The 16,412-nt window shown below is 47.2% G+C and overlaps 1 protein-coding gene across 12 annotated transcripts in view; it reads right to left on the reverse strand.

Annotated features, from left to right (window-relative positions):
• Positions 1–16,412, reverse strand: part of PPP2R5C (protein phosphatase 2 regulatory subunit B'gamma) — a 131,796-nt gene that overhangs the window by 13,698 nt on the left and 101,686 nt on the right. For all 12 annotated transcript variants that reach the window (XM_033850604.2, XM_073800037.1, XM_033850607.2 and 9 more), the window contains 6 exons: positions 13,181–13,240; positions 11,281–11,389; positions 9,829–9,882; positions 3,819–3,989; positions 2,290–2,417; positions 1,511–1,612 (listed from right to left, as the gene is read on the reverse strand). In XM_033850604.2, coding sequence (XP_033706495.1) covers positions 1,511–1,612; positions 2,290–2,417; positions 3,819–3,989; positions 9,829–9,882; positions 11,281–11,389; positions 13,181–13,240 — 624 coding nt within the window. The remainder of the gene's footprint in view (positions 1–1,510; positions 1,613–2,289; positions 2,418–3,818; positions 3,990–9,828; positions 9,883–11,280; positions 11,390–13,180; positions 13,241–16,412) is intronic.

Here is a 16,412-nt window from a genome sequence, read left to right on the forward strand (position 1 = left end):
TCTTTTTTTTTTTAATCTAGTAAATGTGCTACATGATCTTTAAGGTCCCTTTCAGAAATGGGATGTTCCACGAAAGAGGATGCGCCGTTAGAAAAGCCCCGACGTTCACGTATTTCACACCTGAACACTGCGTTCAGCTGAGGCAGGAAATGGGCCGGGCAGCCTGAAGGCTTAAAGAGCCCACAGCCGGTTCCCTGTGCCCCTTCCTGCTTCATTTGTCACTGTCCCTCACACACTATGTCTTACTCATTTGTATTCTGCTGTCTTTCTCTTTCCACACCACCCAGAATGTAAACTCCGTAAGGGCAGAGGTTTTTGTTTGTCTTATTCGCTGCTGTGTTGCCAGAACCCGTAACAGGGCCTTGCACACAGGTAAACGCATACTGTCTAAGGAAAGAACGTGGCACTTTGTTATATGTGTACTGTAATTTGAATTACATCCATTCAAAGTCTATCTACCTCGGCTCCAAGTGACAAAGAATCAGATCTGCTCACAGTCCACACCTGACTCTGAAGATGTGATTTTGATAATTAATGAATCATACTGTTCCGAGCATAGCCTAGGGACAGAGTCATCTAGCACAGCGGTCCCCAACATTTTCGGCACCAGGGACCGGATTCGTGGAAGACAATTTTCCCATGGACTTGGGGGTGGGGGAGGGGATCGTTCAGCTGGGAATGTGAGCGATTGGGAGCAGTGGGGAGCGATCGGGAGCGGTGGGGAGCCGTGGGGAGAGATGGGGAGCGGCTGGGAGCGGCAGGGAGTGGCAGAGGAAGCTCCTCTCGCCCTCTGCTCACCTCCTGCTGTGCGGCCTGGTTCCTAACCGGGGTTGGGGACCCCTGTTCTAGCCTGTCCCCGGACAGATGTGGGTTCTGAAGTCCTCACAGCATGAGAGCAGGGCCCTGATTTTGTGACTCTGGCACTAGATTCCAGAGAACACCCGAATTTATGGAGATCAACAAATTAGAATAAAGCTATGCTGGATGAAGATTCCTGCTCTTTCATATAAACCTTACAGGATACAGTTCAAATTCCTGCCTGACAAACATGAAAAATGACTACACGTTATTGCCTTTAAGTGTCCCCTGAGAAAAGCAAAGACCCTGAAAGTTAAATTCGTGACTATACATGCACTTTCTGCAATGATTAAACTAGTAGTGTAACGGAGAGAGCCGCTAACATTTTTTTTTTTTTTTTCCTGGCTGCACTGTGTGGCTTGCAGGGTCTTAGTTCTCCGACCAGAGATTGAACCTGGGGCCACTGCAGTGAAAGTGCTGAGTCCTAACCACTGGACTGCCACGGAATTCCCAGAGAGTAGCTAACTTTAAACATGTTTTCTTTGAAAATAAGTTATCATAACAAAGTTTTAATTTGCTTTTCAAGTACAAAAGGGCTGATTTTGCTTTAAAGTGAAGAATACCTTTGTAGGACAAACTAATGGGAGAGGTTTTTTAGGATTAAGGAAAAAAAAAATCCTTGAAAGAATAACTTCTGAAAGGAGCAACTTACTTCAGTTTCTCTGCTTTAAACTGCTGGGTGCAGTCATCAAATAGTTTTTGGTTCATCTCCATGAAGAGTTTCAGCGCGTTGTATATCAAGCCATGTATCGTCCTGTAACGAAAGCTTCGTGTTGAAACTCAGAATGCTTCATCTCTTTTGATCTGTCTCCCTTCCGTCCTCCACCACAGACCATTTCCTCTCCCGACTTATCAGCCCATTTCAGTGGCCCACATTTCACAAGTACCAGTTCAGCAGAGACAATGACATGGCGTCCATACTGACTGCTAAGGTCTCGGGAGATGACCACTGAGTAAATCAGTCTGTTCATCCTCAGCAGGCGAGAGAACAAAGGAGAGAAGCAGGGGCAGATGTCAAGATTCCTAGTGGTGTTTAGGTTACCTGCTCTTCTCTCTGGCTCCCCAGGGTGAGTGCCAGCAGGGCTCTGGGGCCCCCGCGTGTGGGGTGGCCACGGTGCCCCTGCAGGGACTGAGCCCTGAGGTTGTGACAATCTTTAACTGTTCCGGAGGGAACTTAAGAGGCGGCCCGGAAGATGCTGCTCCCGACCCCACCCGGGATGAGATGGGGGGTGGGGACTGAGGCAATACGCCCTACGTGGGCTCGGCACGGGGATAAGGACGTGAACGGAAGGCCAAGACACAGCCCACAAAGAAGTCAGCATCTTTGTTTTTAACTGATAGTCAGACTTGGATTCAATCACGATTGAAGTATCAGCAAAATATGCAAACTTTAAAAATGGCCCGATCTGACGGCAGCCAGCTCTCTCTTACTTGTTCCAGTGGGTCTTTGAGTTGCGGTACAAGGATGGAAACATGATGGGCAGAATCTTGGCTGCATTGTCACTGATGAGACTCATGATGTACTCGTTATTCCAGTAATACAGCGCTCGCTCTGCCACCTGAAACACGGAGGGCATGACTGCTGTTTTTGATGATCAAAGTGCTCTATTATATATGTAAAGAGCAGAATGAATTATACTGGATTGGAAAATTATTATTTCTACAAATTAAAATACTCCACAGACTGTAATCCTGAAGAGCCTTCAACAGAGAGGCAGACGATTTCCTGGCTGTCAAGATCACTGTCACTCATTTTTTCATGAGTCCAATGAACATTTCTGCTAGACATGGGCTAGGTGCCGAGGAGACAAGTCAAACGAGTTCATTTTACCTATCCGTCAGCCATCCACCGCCCATCTATTACGCGTCTACACCACGGGCAGTGCCGTCTGGCACTGAGGATTCTGCAGTGAACCAGGTGAGGCAGAAATCCTTGCTTTCTTGGAGCTTACGTTCTATGGGGGTAAACAAACGATGGGCGAACTGTCTGACTTGCTAGAAGTGTTAAGTCGTGTGGTGAACAGCAGCAGGGGACGGGAGGGAGTGCTGGCGTGTGTGCGGAAACATGGCTTCCGCTTAAAATGGGTGGTGGCGGAGCCTGTCCCTGCAGAGGCACTTGAGGGAGGGGATGTGAGATGACAGCAGGGAGGGCAGCGAGGGAACACGGGAGGGGCGGAGGCCACCAAGGCGGCCAGTTCTGAAACCGCCGGCAATGCAGACATGGATGTCAGCTGTGCGGACACATCTCCCCTCTCCCGCTGGGCAGCCGACTCCCTGGTGACTGTGAGGTTTTGCTCCTTTTGCGCCTAGATTTCTACCCTGTTCACGATGAGTTCACAACAAATACCGTCTCAACGATACAAAAGGATGGGGTCCCCAATATGTTAAAAGAAGGCAGACAGGCTGGAAAAGCCACTGGGGATGATGACCTTTGAAAGGGGCTTGGAAGGTGTGAGGAGGAAATCAGGAAAAGTGGGAAGTGGCATGACCGAGGCACCTCTCACACAGGAATGTGGAAGGTACAAAAATCAGAACCATTACTGTTTTTTAAAGCGTAAAGGGACACAAACTCGTATATGTCAGAAATGAAGAGCTCATGGAGGGAGGGAACGCAAAGCTAAACAGTTTTATCTTCTCCATGAGCATCGACCACTCAAGTTGTGGAGAATAATGTTGTGTGCGTTTGGGAACCCAGTGAACAGAGAGCCAGAGGTCGTTTACAGAGAAGCTGTCTTTAATTACTCTTATGGAGAAACACGTTTTCAGTGACAAGGGGGGACGAGGTGCTAGAGTGTATGTTGTAGAGCTGAAGTCTCAGGATCTTACTCTGAAATTCATTGAAGCAAAAGCTTGAATATTACCTTCAAATTACCCGAGAAGCAAAACATGACCAGCTCCACACCGCGACCTACCAGCTCCAAAGGGAAGTGACACGAGCCCACCGTCTCCGGGCCGCATACCTGAAAGTGGGGACTGGAGACACACTTGGCTAACTGCCGGAAGAGAGGCTCCATGATCTTCACAAACTCTGACGGTTCAATGACATCTAGAATCTCCTCTAGTTCATTTAGGAACATGACTTCTTTTGGGCTGTGAGTCTTTGGCCAGTACTTGAGGAGTGCCATCACCACCTAAGGAAGAGACACACACAGTGTGACGCCCTGTTTCCTCAGTAAGGCGCCCCCTCTGCAAAGCCACAAGACGAGGTGGCGCTTTTTTCCTTGTAGAAGGAACAGTGATTCAGTAAATCAGAATGTCGGTTTTTTATAATTAGAGAGGTAGGTCTAATTTTATATACTTCAGAATCACAGTTTTAATTTATGTGAACCACTCTGATTAACTACCATCTCAGTAAGACTCAGATCCTTAAAAAAAAAAAAAAGAGGCAGGTAGGAGAGTTCAGAGAGAACAAGACCAGCAGAGAAACACAGAGCATGTGAATTCATATATATATCTTAGTGTGGAGACATATACACAGAGGCACAGTCGGCTTCTCTCTCAAATTAACTGACTGTTCATATATATTTGTACACAGACATACATACACAGTGTGCGTACACAGTGTTTTCAGTCATGCTAAAACGCATCGGAAAGAGAGATGTCAAGCACTGATGCTAGCAAGCCCTCTGTGTGTGGCCACGGGCGGGTGCCCACCCCTCGGTGCCCCACAGCCCTCATCAAAGTCTGGGGGCACGAGAACCCTCGCCCTGGGGCTGCTGAGAAGACTTTATTACTAGACCCACGCACGTGCCTGAGAAGTTGCTGCCGCAGTGAATGGGCGGCAGCCTGGCCTTGGCTGGGGCCCCACCCAGAGCAGGCCCGTGAAGCCGCTCCCTGCGAGGCACGTCCCGTCGGGCGGCAGCAGCCTCCCGGTTGGTGAGTGCTGGGCACTGTGTTCCGTGCCCATCAGACAGGCAGCTTCTGCCGGGCAACCTTTCTGTTATCGTGTTCCTGCAGTTCCCAAATTTCCTACCAGGAAAGGTTCTTCACCCAAAATATCAGACTTGGAATGCAGATTAACAATACCCCTGAGAGTTTAGCTACCTAAAATAGCACAGTGATCCAAGACACTTTGTTCGTATATGTAAAGCACACACACATACTTGCACACCTAACTGCACAACTGCAACCGGTTACTTCAAGCAGCCGTTTAGCCTTATCACAGCGATCTCTGGACGCGTCATCCCGGCCCCCCGGCCTCAGGACTGCTGTGAACATCACTGCAAATGCTCATGCTCCCAGATTGGTGGTGGTTTCCATGCACTAGTCATTTCTGGCTCTGCAGATCATGCCAGCTGTGCTCACAGGCCAGCCTGAGTCCTCACCGCGGTTAAAAACAAGGGGCTTTTCAACAACATTCATTTAGGACGATTCTATCTTATGCTTTTGACCTTCAGGCTCCTGGATAATCTTTTACATTTTTACACTTTATAAAACTCCAAAATTTACTCTAAAAGTGCTCCTAGTTTTGAAGTCTGACGTAAAAATTTATGACACAACTGTCTTTAAAGAGAGATTATTGGACTTCCCTGGTGGCGCAGTGGTTAAGAATCCGCCTGCCAAAGCAGGGGACACGGGTTCGAGCCCTGGTCCGGGAAGATCCCACATGCCGCGGAGCAACTAAGCCCGTGTGCCACAGCTACTGAGCCTGCGCTCTAAAGCCCGCGAGCCACAACTACTGAGCCCGCGTGCTGCAACTACTGAAGTCCACGTGCTTAGAGCCTGTGCTCTGCAACAAGAGAAGCCACCGCCATGAGAAGCCTGCGCACCGCAACGCAGAGTAGCCTCCGCTCAGCGTGACTAGAGAAAGCCCACGAGCAGCAACGAAGACCCAACACAGCCAAAAAATAAATTAATTAATTAAAAAAAATAGAGATTATTTTTAAAAATGCATCATTTAATGATTTTCCTACTTTTTGTTCAAAACCATTTAACAGGTGTTTGGGTACCTACTAGACTCTGTGTATTGGCATCACTTTTAAGAACACAGCAGATGCAAATCACGTCACAAATCCACCATTCCTCGTCATTTGGCAAATGGAATTTTATTAGGAGAAATACATTAAGCTGTGAACTACAGGACACAATTGATTTAGCTGTTTGATGTCTCTGGAAAAGGTATTATTTCTGGAATCAGAGGTATATGCTGGGCTTACTTTTCACACTATTCGGAATGACCTATGACCAATACCCAACGTTTCAGCTGCTTCCGAGGGTGCCTGCATTTTGCAGAGCGGGAGTCCGCTCGAGGAATGCTACTCTGAGCCAACAATGGCTGCTTGGGGCTGGGCGCACTTCAGGATTGAGCTTTCCTGGGGAAACCCAATGGGCGGCCTGCTCCCGGGGCGGGGGGGAGGGGGTGGCTAGGGAAGGCAGGCGAGCCTGGCGTCCCAAGGAGCCCCTCTCCTGTCCTGCAACACCAGGGAAAAAGGCCACAGAGTAAAACTCAATCAGCCTCAAGAGACAGGTGGGTGGAAAAGTGTTCGACGTGCCCAGAAAGCTCTTGGGCACTGTACAACGTTTACAAATAAAAATAGTAGTTACAGGTTACAGACAGGAGCAACAAACGTCTTTTAAACGGATCAGACTTTAAAAATTCCTGAGCCTGGACACACACAGACTTCGGGGTGCCACAGGTGCAGGACCACGAGACGCACACGTATGCCGACTGCCCTTCCCAGCACCTTCGCAAGAGTTTACACCTTCATCTAATTACCTACATGCTTTCGATGCTGAAGTAAGACAAAACGGGCTTTGTGTTGTCATAATACATGAAGTTTCAAAGGAAGGAATTTACCGAGGCGAGGCTCTGAACATTTTTAACGTGCAGAAAATTCATCTGCCTTCTGTAATCCAGAGAGCAATTATGTTACCTCTGCTGCAGGAGATCAAGAGATGAAGTGGTTCTGGGTGGAAATATTGGGGACTGGGCGTAGGGGGCTTGAGGTGGCTTTGTGCTCGTGCCGAGTCAGGGTTTTCTATCTACCATTGAAGATGGAAGGACCCCACCGAAGCCAGCACATCGTCTCCTGCCTTGTAGCCAAGCGCAGTTAAAAGCCCTCACTCCTGCGAAGCTGTATTAGCGTTATTCGTGGGAATTTATAAACGTTATCGGCTTTCACATTACTTTCGGGTGGAAGACAGAAGAGGGTGGGATGCGCACACTGAGTCTTGCTGGAGCAGGATTAGGACCAGGCTCTGAGAGACGGGGCCAGGGGACCGGGACCTGCAGGGAGTGGGCTCGGGGGGGGGGACCCTGAGGCCGTGAGAAATGTGGGGTAACACTCGGTGAATTCTTTCGCCACTAGAGAGTATGAGAAACATGCACCAAGAGAAATCATCGCAGAAAACCGCACACTCTTTCTCTCCTTATTTTTGAAATCGGAAAAGGGCACAGTATGTGTTAGGGTTTCTTCACATGGTACTTTAGTTTGGAGAAGACCATCGAACACAGATAGGAATAAGGATGTGTCACCACTGAAGAAAAATATTAAAGAGGGCTTTTTAAATTATCAGGGCCATCTCATTTTTCTTTCCCTATCTGCACATGTCTTCAGTTTAGTAGGAGCATAAAATAACACATCCTCACCCTAAGTTGGAGTAAATACTTTGTGTGATACTGAAGTCTGATAAGATTTGGTACATTTTCTTGGGGGCTTCCAGAATGTTGGACAGAGTTGAGGCAGAGGCGCGAGGAGACCCCAGGGATGGGGTACGGGGATGGGTCACTCTGAGAGGGGCTGCAGAGCAGGGCAGCCTCCATCACCTCCACAGGCAGCAGCTGAGGGATATGACCAGGGGCTTTTCCTGAATTTTGGGGTGCGATGGGGGAGGCTACACAGAATTTAAAAGCTTAAAAAGAGAGGAGAGATCAGAAGCAGTTTAATTCAAGAATACAGTATTAAGAATTTCTATTTTTTTTAACTATAAAAATTAAAATTTCACAAGAAACCTGTGCAAGACCACTAAAGGGACAGGAAAGACTCAGGAATTACAATATTTACCTTTTCTGGTCCAATAGTGACTTTTAAAAGAATGTTCAAATGTTTAAACTAGCATCTAATACTTCTTGCTTTGTTACTCAATAGTAAAAACAACCCAATTAAAAAATGGGCAATGAATTTAAAGATATTTCTCCAAAGAAGAAACACAAATGGCCAACACACATGTGTAAAGATGCCCAAGGTCACTAGTCATTGGGGAAATGCAAATCAAAAAATGCTCACTAGGATGGTTATAATAAAAAAGAATGGAAAATAACAAGTGTTGGCGAGGATGTGGATTAACTGGAAGCCTTGTGTACCGCGGATGGGAATGCAAAATGGTGCAGCTGCTGTGGAAAGTGGTATGCCATTTCCTCAAAAAGCTAACCACACAGAATTACCATATGATTCAGCAATCCCACTACTGGGTATATACCCAAAGTGACTGAAAGCAGGGATTTGCACACACATGTTCATAGTAGTATTATTCACAACAGCCAAAATGTGGAAACAACTCAAATTTCCATTGACAGATAAATGAATAAACAAAATGTGGTCTAGCCATACAGTGGAATACTATTCAGCCACAACAAGGAGTGAATTTCTGGCACACGCAACCATATAGGTGAACCTTGAGCAAATTACGCTGAGTGAAATAAGCCAGTTACAGAAGGACAAATCCTGTATGACTCCACTTACGTAAGGTATCTAGAGCAGTCAAATGCACAGAAAGTAGACTCGAGGTCATCAGGGGGAGGGTGGAGGGTAAGTGGGGAGTTACTATTTAATGAAGACAGAGTTTCTGTTTGGGGCAATGATAAAGTTTTAGAGACAGTGGTGACAGGTGCACAACAGCGTGAATGTCATTAATGCCACTGAACGGCACGCTTACAACAGAAAGTTTTGTTATATAGAATATTTTACCACAATTGAAAAAATTAATCACCTAGTATATCAAAAACCATTGAATCGTACATTTTTTTTTTAAGTACAGCAAGTTATTAAACAAATACCTTTGATTTTTCTGATTTTTGTCCTGGAACAGGAAGAAACACCAAAAACATTTTAATGCTGAGGACTAAAACTCCAAATTGCAAGGTGCAAGATGGTTGGTGAGAAGTAAACAAAAGCAATTGTACACCATCATATGAAAAGCAGGTCACATACAGAACAAAATTTGTTCCTGTACTATATCTACTAATTTAAATCATGATGCTAATAATTATCAAATTACTACTAAGTATTTTCTAAGGATATATTATGTGTATAGGACTATATTCTAGGCTATATCCTAATTCCTGATTGGGTCCACAAGAAATATAAAACGTAGGTCTACCATATGAATCATACATTTTAAGTGGGTGAGCTGTATGGCATGTGAATTACATCTCAGTAAAGCTGATAAAAAAGTGTATTCATATGCTTCAACTGGCACCTGACACACCGGACTTTGTGAATCTTGGCTACAATAGCCTTTTTATTTTTAATAAAGATAAAATGCCAAGAAACTTAGAAATCTAAACACTGACCAGTAGCAATCTAATGTTCATTTATGATCCAATGACCATAAAATAGTGACACCATAACTTGGAAAGAATTTTCAAGACAGTAAAATCTCTTTAGTATAAATAAGCATGTTGAACCCTTGCTACAATGCCTCTGGCTGAAGTCAGTGACCTATGCTGTTCAACCAAGCGACGTGGGAGTATTAAACCGCACATGACTTAGCAGGACGCCGTTCAGAGTAAAACGCAATGAGGGAGAAGACGGCCATCTTCTTACAGGAACAATCACTTCGACAAGGGAACTTGTAATTAAAATCACTACAGTTTGAAAACTTGTAACACAGGAATGAAATCAGTTTGTGTTCACTAGTGTTATAACTTAAGATGAAGAAGCTGTCTTGGGGAAGCAGCCAGACTGCGATACTGACACTTAAGACACACACACTATATCACAAGGCCCTGAGCAGAGAGGGTGTACTTACCGGTTCAGTGAGGGTGCTGTCCTTTTCTAAAAACTGCACTACACAGTATGCCAGCTACAGTAAGAGGAGAAAAAGTATTAATATTCCATTTTAACATGGAAATGCTGTACCACCGTTAGACATCTTCCTGTGGGGAGACAGGGCTGGATGTGATCAGTGCTGTCCCCTGCCCGCAATGTCCCCCACAGCCCTTCTCCTGGGTGGACACAGGCTCCGTCCAGTGGCCCCGCTGGAGGCTCTGGGAGGGGCTCTGAGGGAGGGACCCCAGGATCAGTGTGCAACACAGATCAACTGCAAAAGGAACATCAGAAAACTAAAATAAACCAGGAGACAGTCTTTTAAACCAACACCGACAAGCCAGGCCAGGTTTGGTGGGAGTTTTCTGGTGCCCTTTTTGGAGACTGTAATGGACAAGTAATCTAACTGCTGGGAAAAAGCAAATTAAAATCTGTTTCCATCTTAAATTCCTAAACTATTAATTTCTAATACAGGACAACTAACACGGTAACAAACTGGCTGGATGTAAAGATATTACCAGGCAATAGGAATCAGAGGAAAAAACTCTAAGTGAAAGATTTCCCAGGAAGCCAGTGTCATTAGAACCGTCTAAGGATACATCTTCTGATGCCATGAGGCAAACTCCCCGAGGGAGGTCCCGCAGAATGGGGGTTCTTGGTCCTTGGACCCAGACGTGGGGACCACCCACCCTGCACCCACAGTGACGGCGGGCGTCTCCCCAGAACCTTCTGCGCTGCAGTCAGTGTAGCTTACATTCTGTCTGCACGGAACTTAGAATAGGAAGAGTGAAGGAAAACATAGACTTCCTGGGGAAATGCAGCTGACCAACCAGATAGAAACCACTCATGGATCAGGTTTTCAGTTTTCAAAGTTATAAAAACCCCACAGTTTTTTAAAAAAACCCTTTTCTTTCTTTCTTTTTAGAAATATATACTTTTTTTTGGCCACGCTGCACAGGATGCAGGATCTCAGCTCCCTGACCAGGGATCGAACCCATGCCCCCTGCAGTGGAAGCACGGAGCCCTAACCACTGGACCGCCAGGAAGTCCCCAAACCACTTTTTCTTAAGCCATTTTACTGGCCGTGGACAGAGAGGCGTTGTCTTTGAGGTGCTAGGTTTCAATCCCACCACAGGAAGCCTTCCGGAGAGGTCTTCCTTGACCCCTTCCTCGCGTGAGCCACTCCCTTCTCAGTGCTTACAACCAATTTTGAAATTCTCCTTTCCTGAGGTTTTTCTGATTTTCTCAAAAGCAATCTCTCTTTACTCCCTTATCCTTTCGCTCATCACCAGCACCCTGACACCCAAGTCAACGCTGTGATATACGAGACAAAACACTCCCAGTTAGAGGCTGGGGCTCAGTATCCCGAGTTCACTGATGTCCAAGCAGAGACGGACGAGCTCCGGGCCCACCAACGTCACGGAGGAGCCCTTACCTGAGGATGGTAGACGCTCAGAGACTTCACTTTGTGCAAAGGTAATAACACCTTCAATAAGAAAATCTTGTGCTCTTCTTTCAGTGGTAAGGCAAATCCATTAATTATACTGTGAAAACAGAATTTATCCAAAGTTTGAATATTTACAAGTTCCAGATTGAAAAACATAATCTTTCTGTTTTTCTTTCAGTTTTTGTTTTCAGCATGAAAACCAGCAAGCCAACCATGTGTGCCGGAAAAAAGGAGGGAGGAGAGTAGCAGAAATTAAAAGATCATTAAACACCTTCAGGGAAGCACAGTCACTTTTATCTTGTAACTACAGGACAATTTAAAAATTCTGAGTGTACAGGGAGCTACCCAGAAGAGCAGGGGTCTCTGGGGGCAAAACCTCCTTCCTTAGGCAGGGCATGAAGACCGGGTAGTAGCTCAGGTGGAACACCGGCACCTTCCTCCGGCCTTCACCATCTTCAGGAATTCACACTTTCCCAGAGAGACCCTGCCTCACGCGAGTGCTGGCAGAACAGGGTCTGAGTGTGCAAACTGGCGTTGTTTCAAAACCAACGAGAAAGCTGTCCCCTTTCGCAAGGAAAGGGGGTCCCCTGCTCTCAACCTCCAAGCTGAAGCTTTTGTTTGTGACATCAAGTATTTTATCTATTTGGCATTATAACGCGGTATAAGTTCCTGCGAGCTGTCGAAGCAGTTCAAGCGATTTCTAAATTGGTCCCTCCTTCATGAGCCTGGGGCACATGGGAGCTGCAGGCAGGGTTAACCGGAAGTGGCCTCCAGGATGGTGTGTGCGTTCAAATGAGGGAACAAGAGAGGACCTCTGAGGCCCTTGCGTGCGGTGTGGCAGGCTCTCTGGACACTTTACTCAGTTCACCCCAGCCCTGCAACAACCTCAGACGTGAATATGAGTATATTGCCATTTTATAGACAAGGAAACGGGAGGCGAGAGTGGTTAAGTAAGGCCGGACAGCTAGTAAGGGCACCCACTCAAGCACTCACTACACTCTGCTGGGAGAGAGAATCCCAGGAATATGTCAGTGTAGAGTTCTCCACGAGAACCGTCATTTGTTTTACATTATATCTGAAACAGCGAGGAGAGTTGTTTTCAGAAGGGCTGGACCATAGATCTACCAGATGACAACAGTGTTCCTTTGAAAAGCTTACTGTGTTCAGATAGTTCTGGGAATCGCTAGATGAAGCACGAGTACAGCTTCTCCCCTGCAGGACTCCTCAAAACCTTTAGCTGCTAACATACACTGAATCCCCAAGTAAGGTGCTGCGGAAGAAGCACTTCCAAGCTTATTCAGCCGTGGAACCCTGAGGAACTCTGTCTGGGAATCAGTGAGTTAGGAGGTCTGACAGAAAACCTATAGGTCATTGATTAAAAAAAAAAAAAAAAAAGGTAGCAAGCAAGAACTCTACCTGGATTAAGACGATGAAATTTTGAAATGTTAATTATTTTATAAGTATACATATGAAAAATTTATAAAATCAAAGCGACACGTTAGCATTTACTCGATACCCCAAATGTATAATAAATGACCTATTTTTCTTCTAAGTGTCAAATATAAACCTTCTTAATGTAACTATTTTTAACACTGCTCTTGAGGAAATAATTGAAATTGTGTTCCCATAGCGATGCTCCTGAGGTACATGAAACAGAATCTACGTGTGGAACCATAGGGATGGGAGAGGTTTGTCATTTAGTGTCATTCAGTTCTGATCCAAGAGCTCACCAGCCCCGGCCATTAAGTGAGGCTTCTTTACGTCCTTTTAGAGAACGGTTTAAATTGCCTTGCCTTGGGGAGGGGGCTGTGGAATGCAATGAACTGGATCATTTCGGCATAAATCCCATCTAAGGCCTTTCGCTACCGACAACAAAGAGACAACTTACCTTCCCAGTATTTCCAGTAATTCTGCTATGCCATTGTGATGCTCTGTTTCATAAATAAATCTAGAAAAAGCAATTTGTCATTTAGAATTAGACACTGAAATAATGGCTGGAAAAGACTAAAATCCTCTGAATACGAAAACAATGCTTTTAGGAAGAAAACCACGTAGCCAGGCAACAATAAGCAAATCTATTTGTGAAAACCGTTCCGGGGGCTCTGCTAAGTGTTACCAGAGAGACTCCGCAAAGCCTGAACATGCAGACACTTGGAGGGCAGAGGGCATGGGCTTGCTCAAATGTCTCCCTAACGTTTCATTTTGAAAGTTTCAGACATAAAGTGAAAAGATGTTTACAGTGATCACCTGTATTTCAACCACCCAGATTTGACAGCGAACAACTTGCTGTTTGCTTTATCACACATACATCTCTATCCATCGCTTAATCCATTTTATTTTTTGCTGCATTTCAGCCTAAGTTGACATCTTACTCAATTTAAAGCCTCCAATATTTAGCACAGTCTCTGCAAAGGGTACAAGTTACTTCCTCACCACTGGGGTCGTCTCCCCTACTTCCTCACTGACACGTCACACTTTCCCTGTGCTGCTTCAAGTGCCGTCTTCTGAAACACCCATCTGAGTAGCCCGACTCACCTGCCCCAAGAAAGCACTCCCTGGGGCCCCCGCGCACGCTCCCTGGGGCTCCCAGCAGCTCCTGCACCCTGTGCCAGCCTGAGGATGGGGACGACGACTTATCGTTACCGTGTCGCCCCTGGTGCTATAGGGCCGAGCCTGGTATCTGACCGGTGCTTGAAACACGACTGCTGAATAAACTGGGCCCAGGGAGAGGGAACAGGGACAGGAAGCAGGAAAGCATCTTCTCTCTCCAAGGACTCCTCAGAAACAAGCTGCTCCTGCCCCACAGCCTGGCGCACCTGGAGTCAGGCTAAACCAACACACAGCGAATTCCGCCTGAAGCGAGAGGTGTCTGGGGTCTGAGAAAGGTTCCTGCCTATCAGACAAAAACTACTAGTTTAGAGCCAGCTCTAGGCCGAAAATAAGTGTTTGTGATGATTAAAATTTTTCACTGTCCCTGTTTGAAACAAACGGAAGAGTGACCTTAAGGTCCAGAACAGGTCAAACGCCCACAACGTGTGACGTACTCCTGAGGAGCGGGTCTAACGTCTCTGGTTTTTGACAGATCTTTCAAAGGGGGGGCACGGAGCGAGGAGAGAGCCCGTTTGGCTAGAACAAAGGTGGGCGACGGGCGGGCAAGGCAGGCACACGGAGGCTCAGACACCAGCTTAGACAGATTGGAGTTGAGACCACAGGGACCGGGGTCAGAACCAGTGAGCAGCAAAACACAGTGACACGGAAACAAATGCGGCCACAGCACGGAGCCGAGGCGGGAAAGTACCCGTGACGGACCCCGGCAGCCCGGCTGGTCAGATCAAGGGCAGCAGGGGACAGGCTGCGCTGCGCGTGGGGCACCTGTGTCAGCCTCAGACACGTCGGCCCCGCCACTGCCCCTGCCCTGAGGTGGGAAGCCGGCCTCATGGGAGCCCCAGCCTCCCTGGGCATCTCCACGGGGAGGTGCTTTAGTTTGTTTGTGAAACTCCACCTGAGGCTCCCTTCACTTCACCTGTTTTATTTGAAATACTTAAAACAGTTTAGATGTACAAAGTACTAGTGCAACCACCCAACTTCAGTCCCTCTTCCTCTGTTTACACCTGGAGGGCTGTGCAGGCAGCAGGTGGGCGAGGCTCCTGAAGCCTGGGTGCTCGGCATGTGGAGGTGGCCGAGCCCCTGGGCACCACTTGTGATCTGTCTCCAGCAGTACTAACATTTAAATAAGGGCAGCCTTTAGCCAAAAGCCATTTTGTTTTCCTAGATCAACATTGCTATATTCTCATCGGTAAATTCTTCATTCCCGACTATTTTGTAGATTTGGAGTAGGTACAGGAAAGAGAATGTAAGTGTAGCTCCCCTTCTTTCTTTTCCAGAGGGAAACAAGAAAGTGGGGTGCAAAACAGGAGGGAAGCCCTAAGGGCCCATGCAGAGCAGGCTACAGTATGCCTCCCTCTTTCAGCCAAAAGGAACTAGGACTCTCCCCAAACTGAGCTGGAACCTGCCTGTGAAGGACAGTCTCGCCATCTATTCCTCTCCCTCCTGGAGGACGTGTTCTGTGCCGCACACGCAGAGGTGGAAGTCACTCCCCCTTGAAGCTGGGCTGTCCTCAATTCCCTAAGTGGCTCTGACCGGTACAAAGGGACGAGGCCGGTGCGCACCAGGCCCCGGCCAAGCCCTGAGGAGCACGGGCAGCCACTGCAGAACTCGGTCCCGGGGCTGCCCGCTCACGTTCACGGAGCCCCGCCCGGGCAGGTCACAGAATGAGAGCAATGGCAAACGCTGATTTAAGCTCCCAAGCCGCGGGGGTTTGTTCGGCAGCGAGAGAACTGAAGCCCGGGCTCCACCTGCCACCCAACCTTCAGGCTCCACTGTGTGCCAAGCAGGCACGATCCCTCACCCAGAGCTGCGCTTAACGCACCTGTGAAGATGCTGACTGGAGTGAGAACCCACAGAAGTAAGTAGGAACCTCACACTAACACTTCCAGGAAGGTCAACCAAACACGCCTGAAATACTGTCTAACCAGCCGCAGCTACACCCCGTGGGACGCAGATGAGCGGAATACAGCTCTCGAGATCATCTGCAATTTTTCTCACATGGAATGAGGAGGGGGCGGTGCTGAAGGTGGAGAGTCAGGCCGGCTGTGGGATCCACAGGACTTGCTTCCTCCTGATCGGACGCATCAGGAACGGTTTTTACAGAAAAGACTCCCGAAAACAAAACGAGGACACCACACACTCCAGCACTGAGTGCTCAGCGAGAGTCGAGCTGCACTCCGTAACTTCTGAACAACAGCCTAGTTAGGTAGTTCAGTTACTAAGTCGGGGTTCCTTAAGGTATGAATGAGGCAGGCACTGACTGGTGATTCTGCACAGAACCTATGTGAGCAGGGAAGAAACCTTCAGGCAGAGCTTCCATTTTAGCCTAAAAGACTGGAACTGAAATCCTACCTGTCTGCTGTTGATTAAATAGTGTATGCTACGTTTTGATAGATAAGTACGTCGGCCAAGGAACAGTCTTGTTAAAAAGGAAACACGACACCAAGAAATACAAAATAGGAATATAACATTTAGGAAACACGATGCCACCACCTAAGCCGGTGTGTCCAGCC

This window comes from Tursiops truncatus, chromosome 2 (assembly GCF_011762595.2).
Source record: "Tursiops truncatus isolate mTurTru1 chromosome 2, mTurTru1.mat.Y, whole genome shotgun sequence".
Classification (NCBI taxonomy): Eukaryota; Metazoa; Chordata; class Mammalia; order Artiodactyla; family Delphinidae; genus Tursiops; species Tursiops truncatus.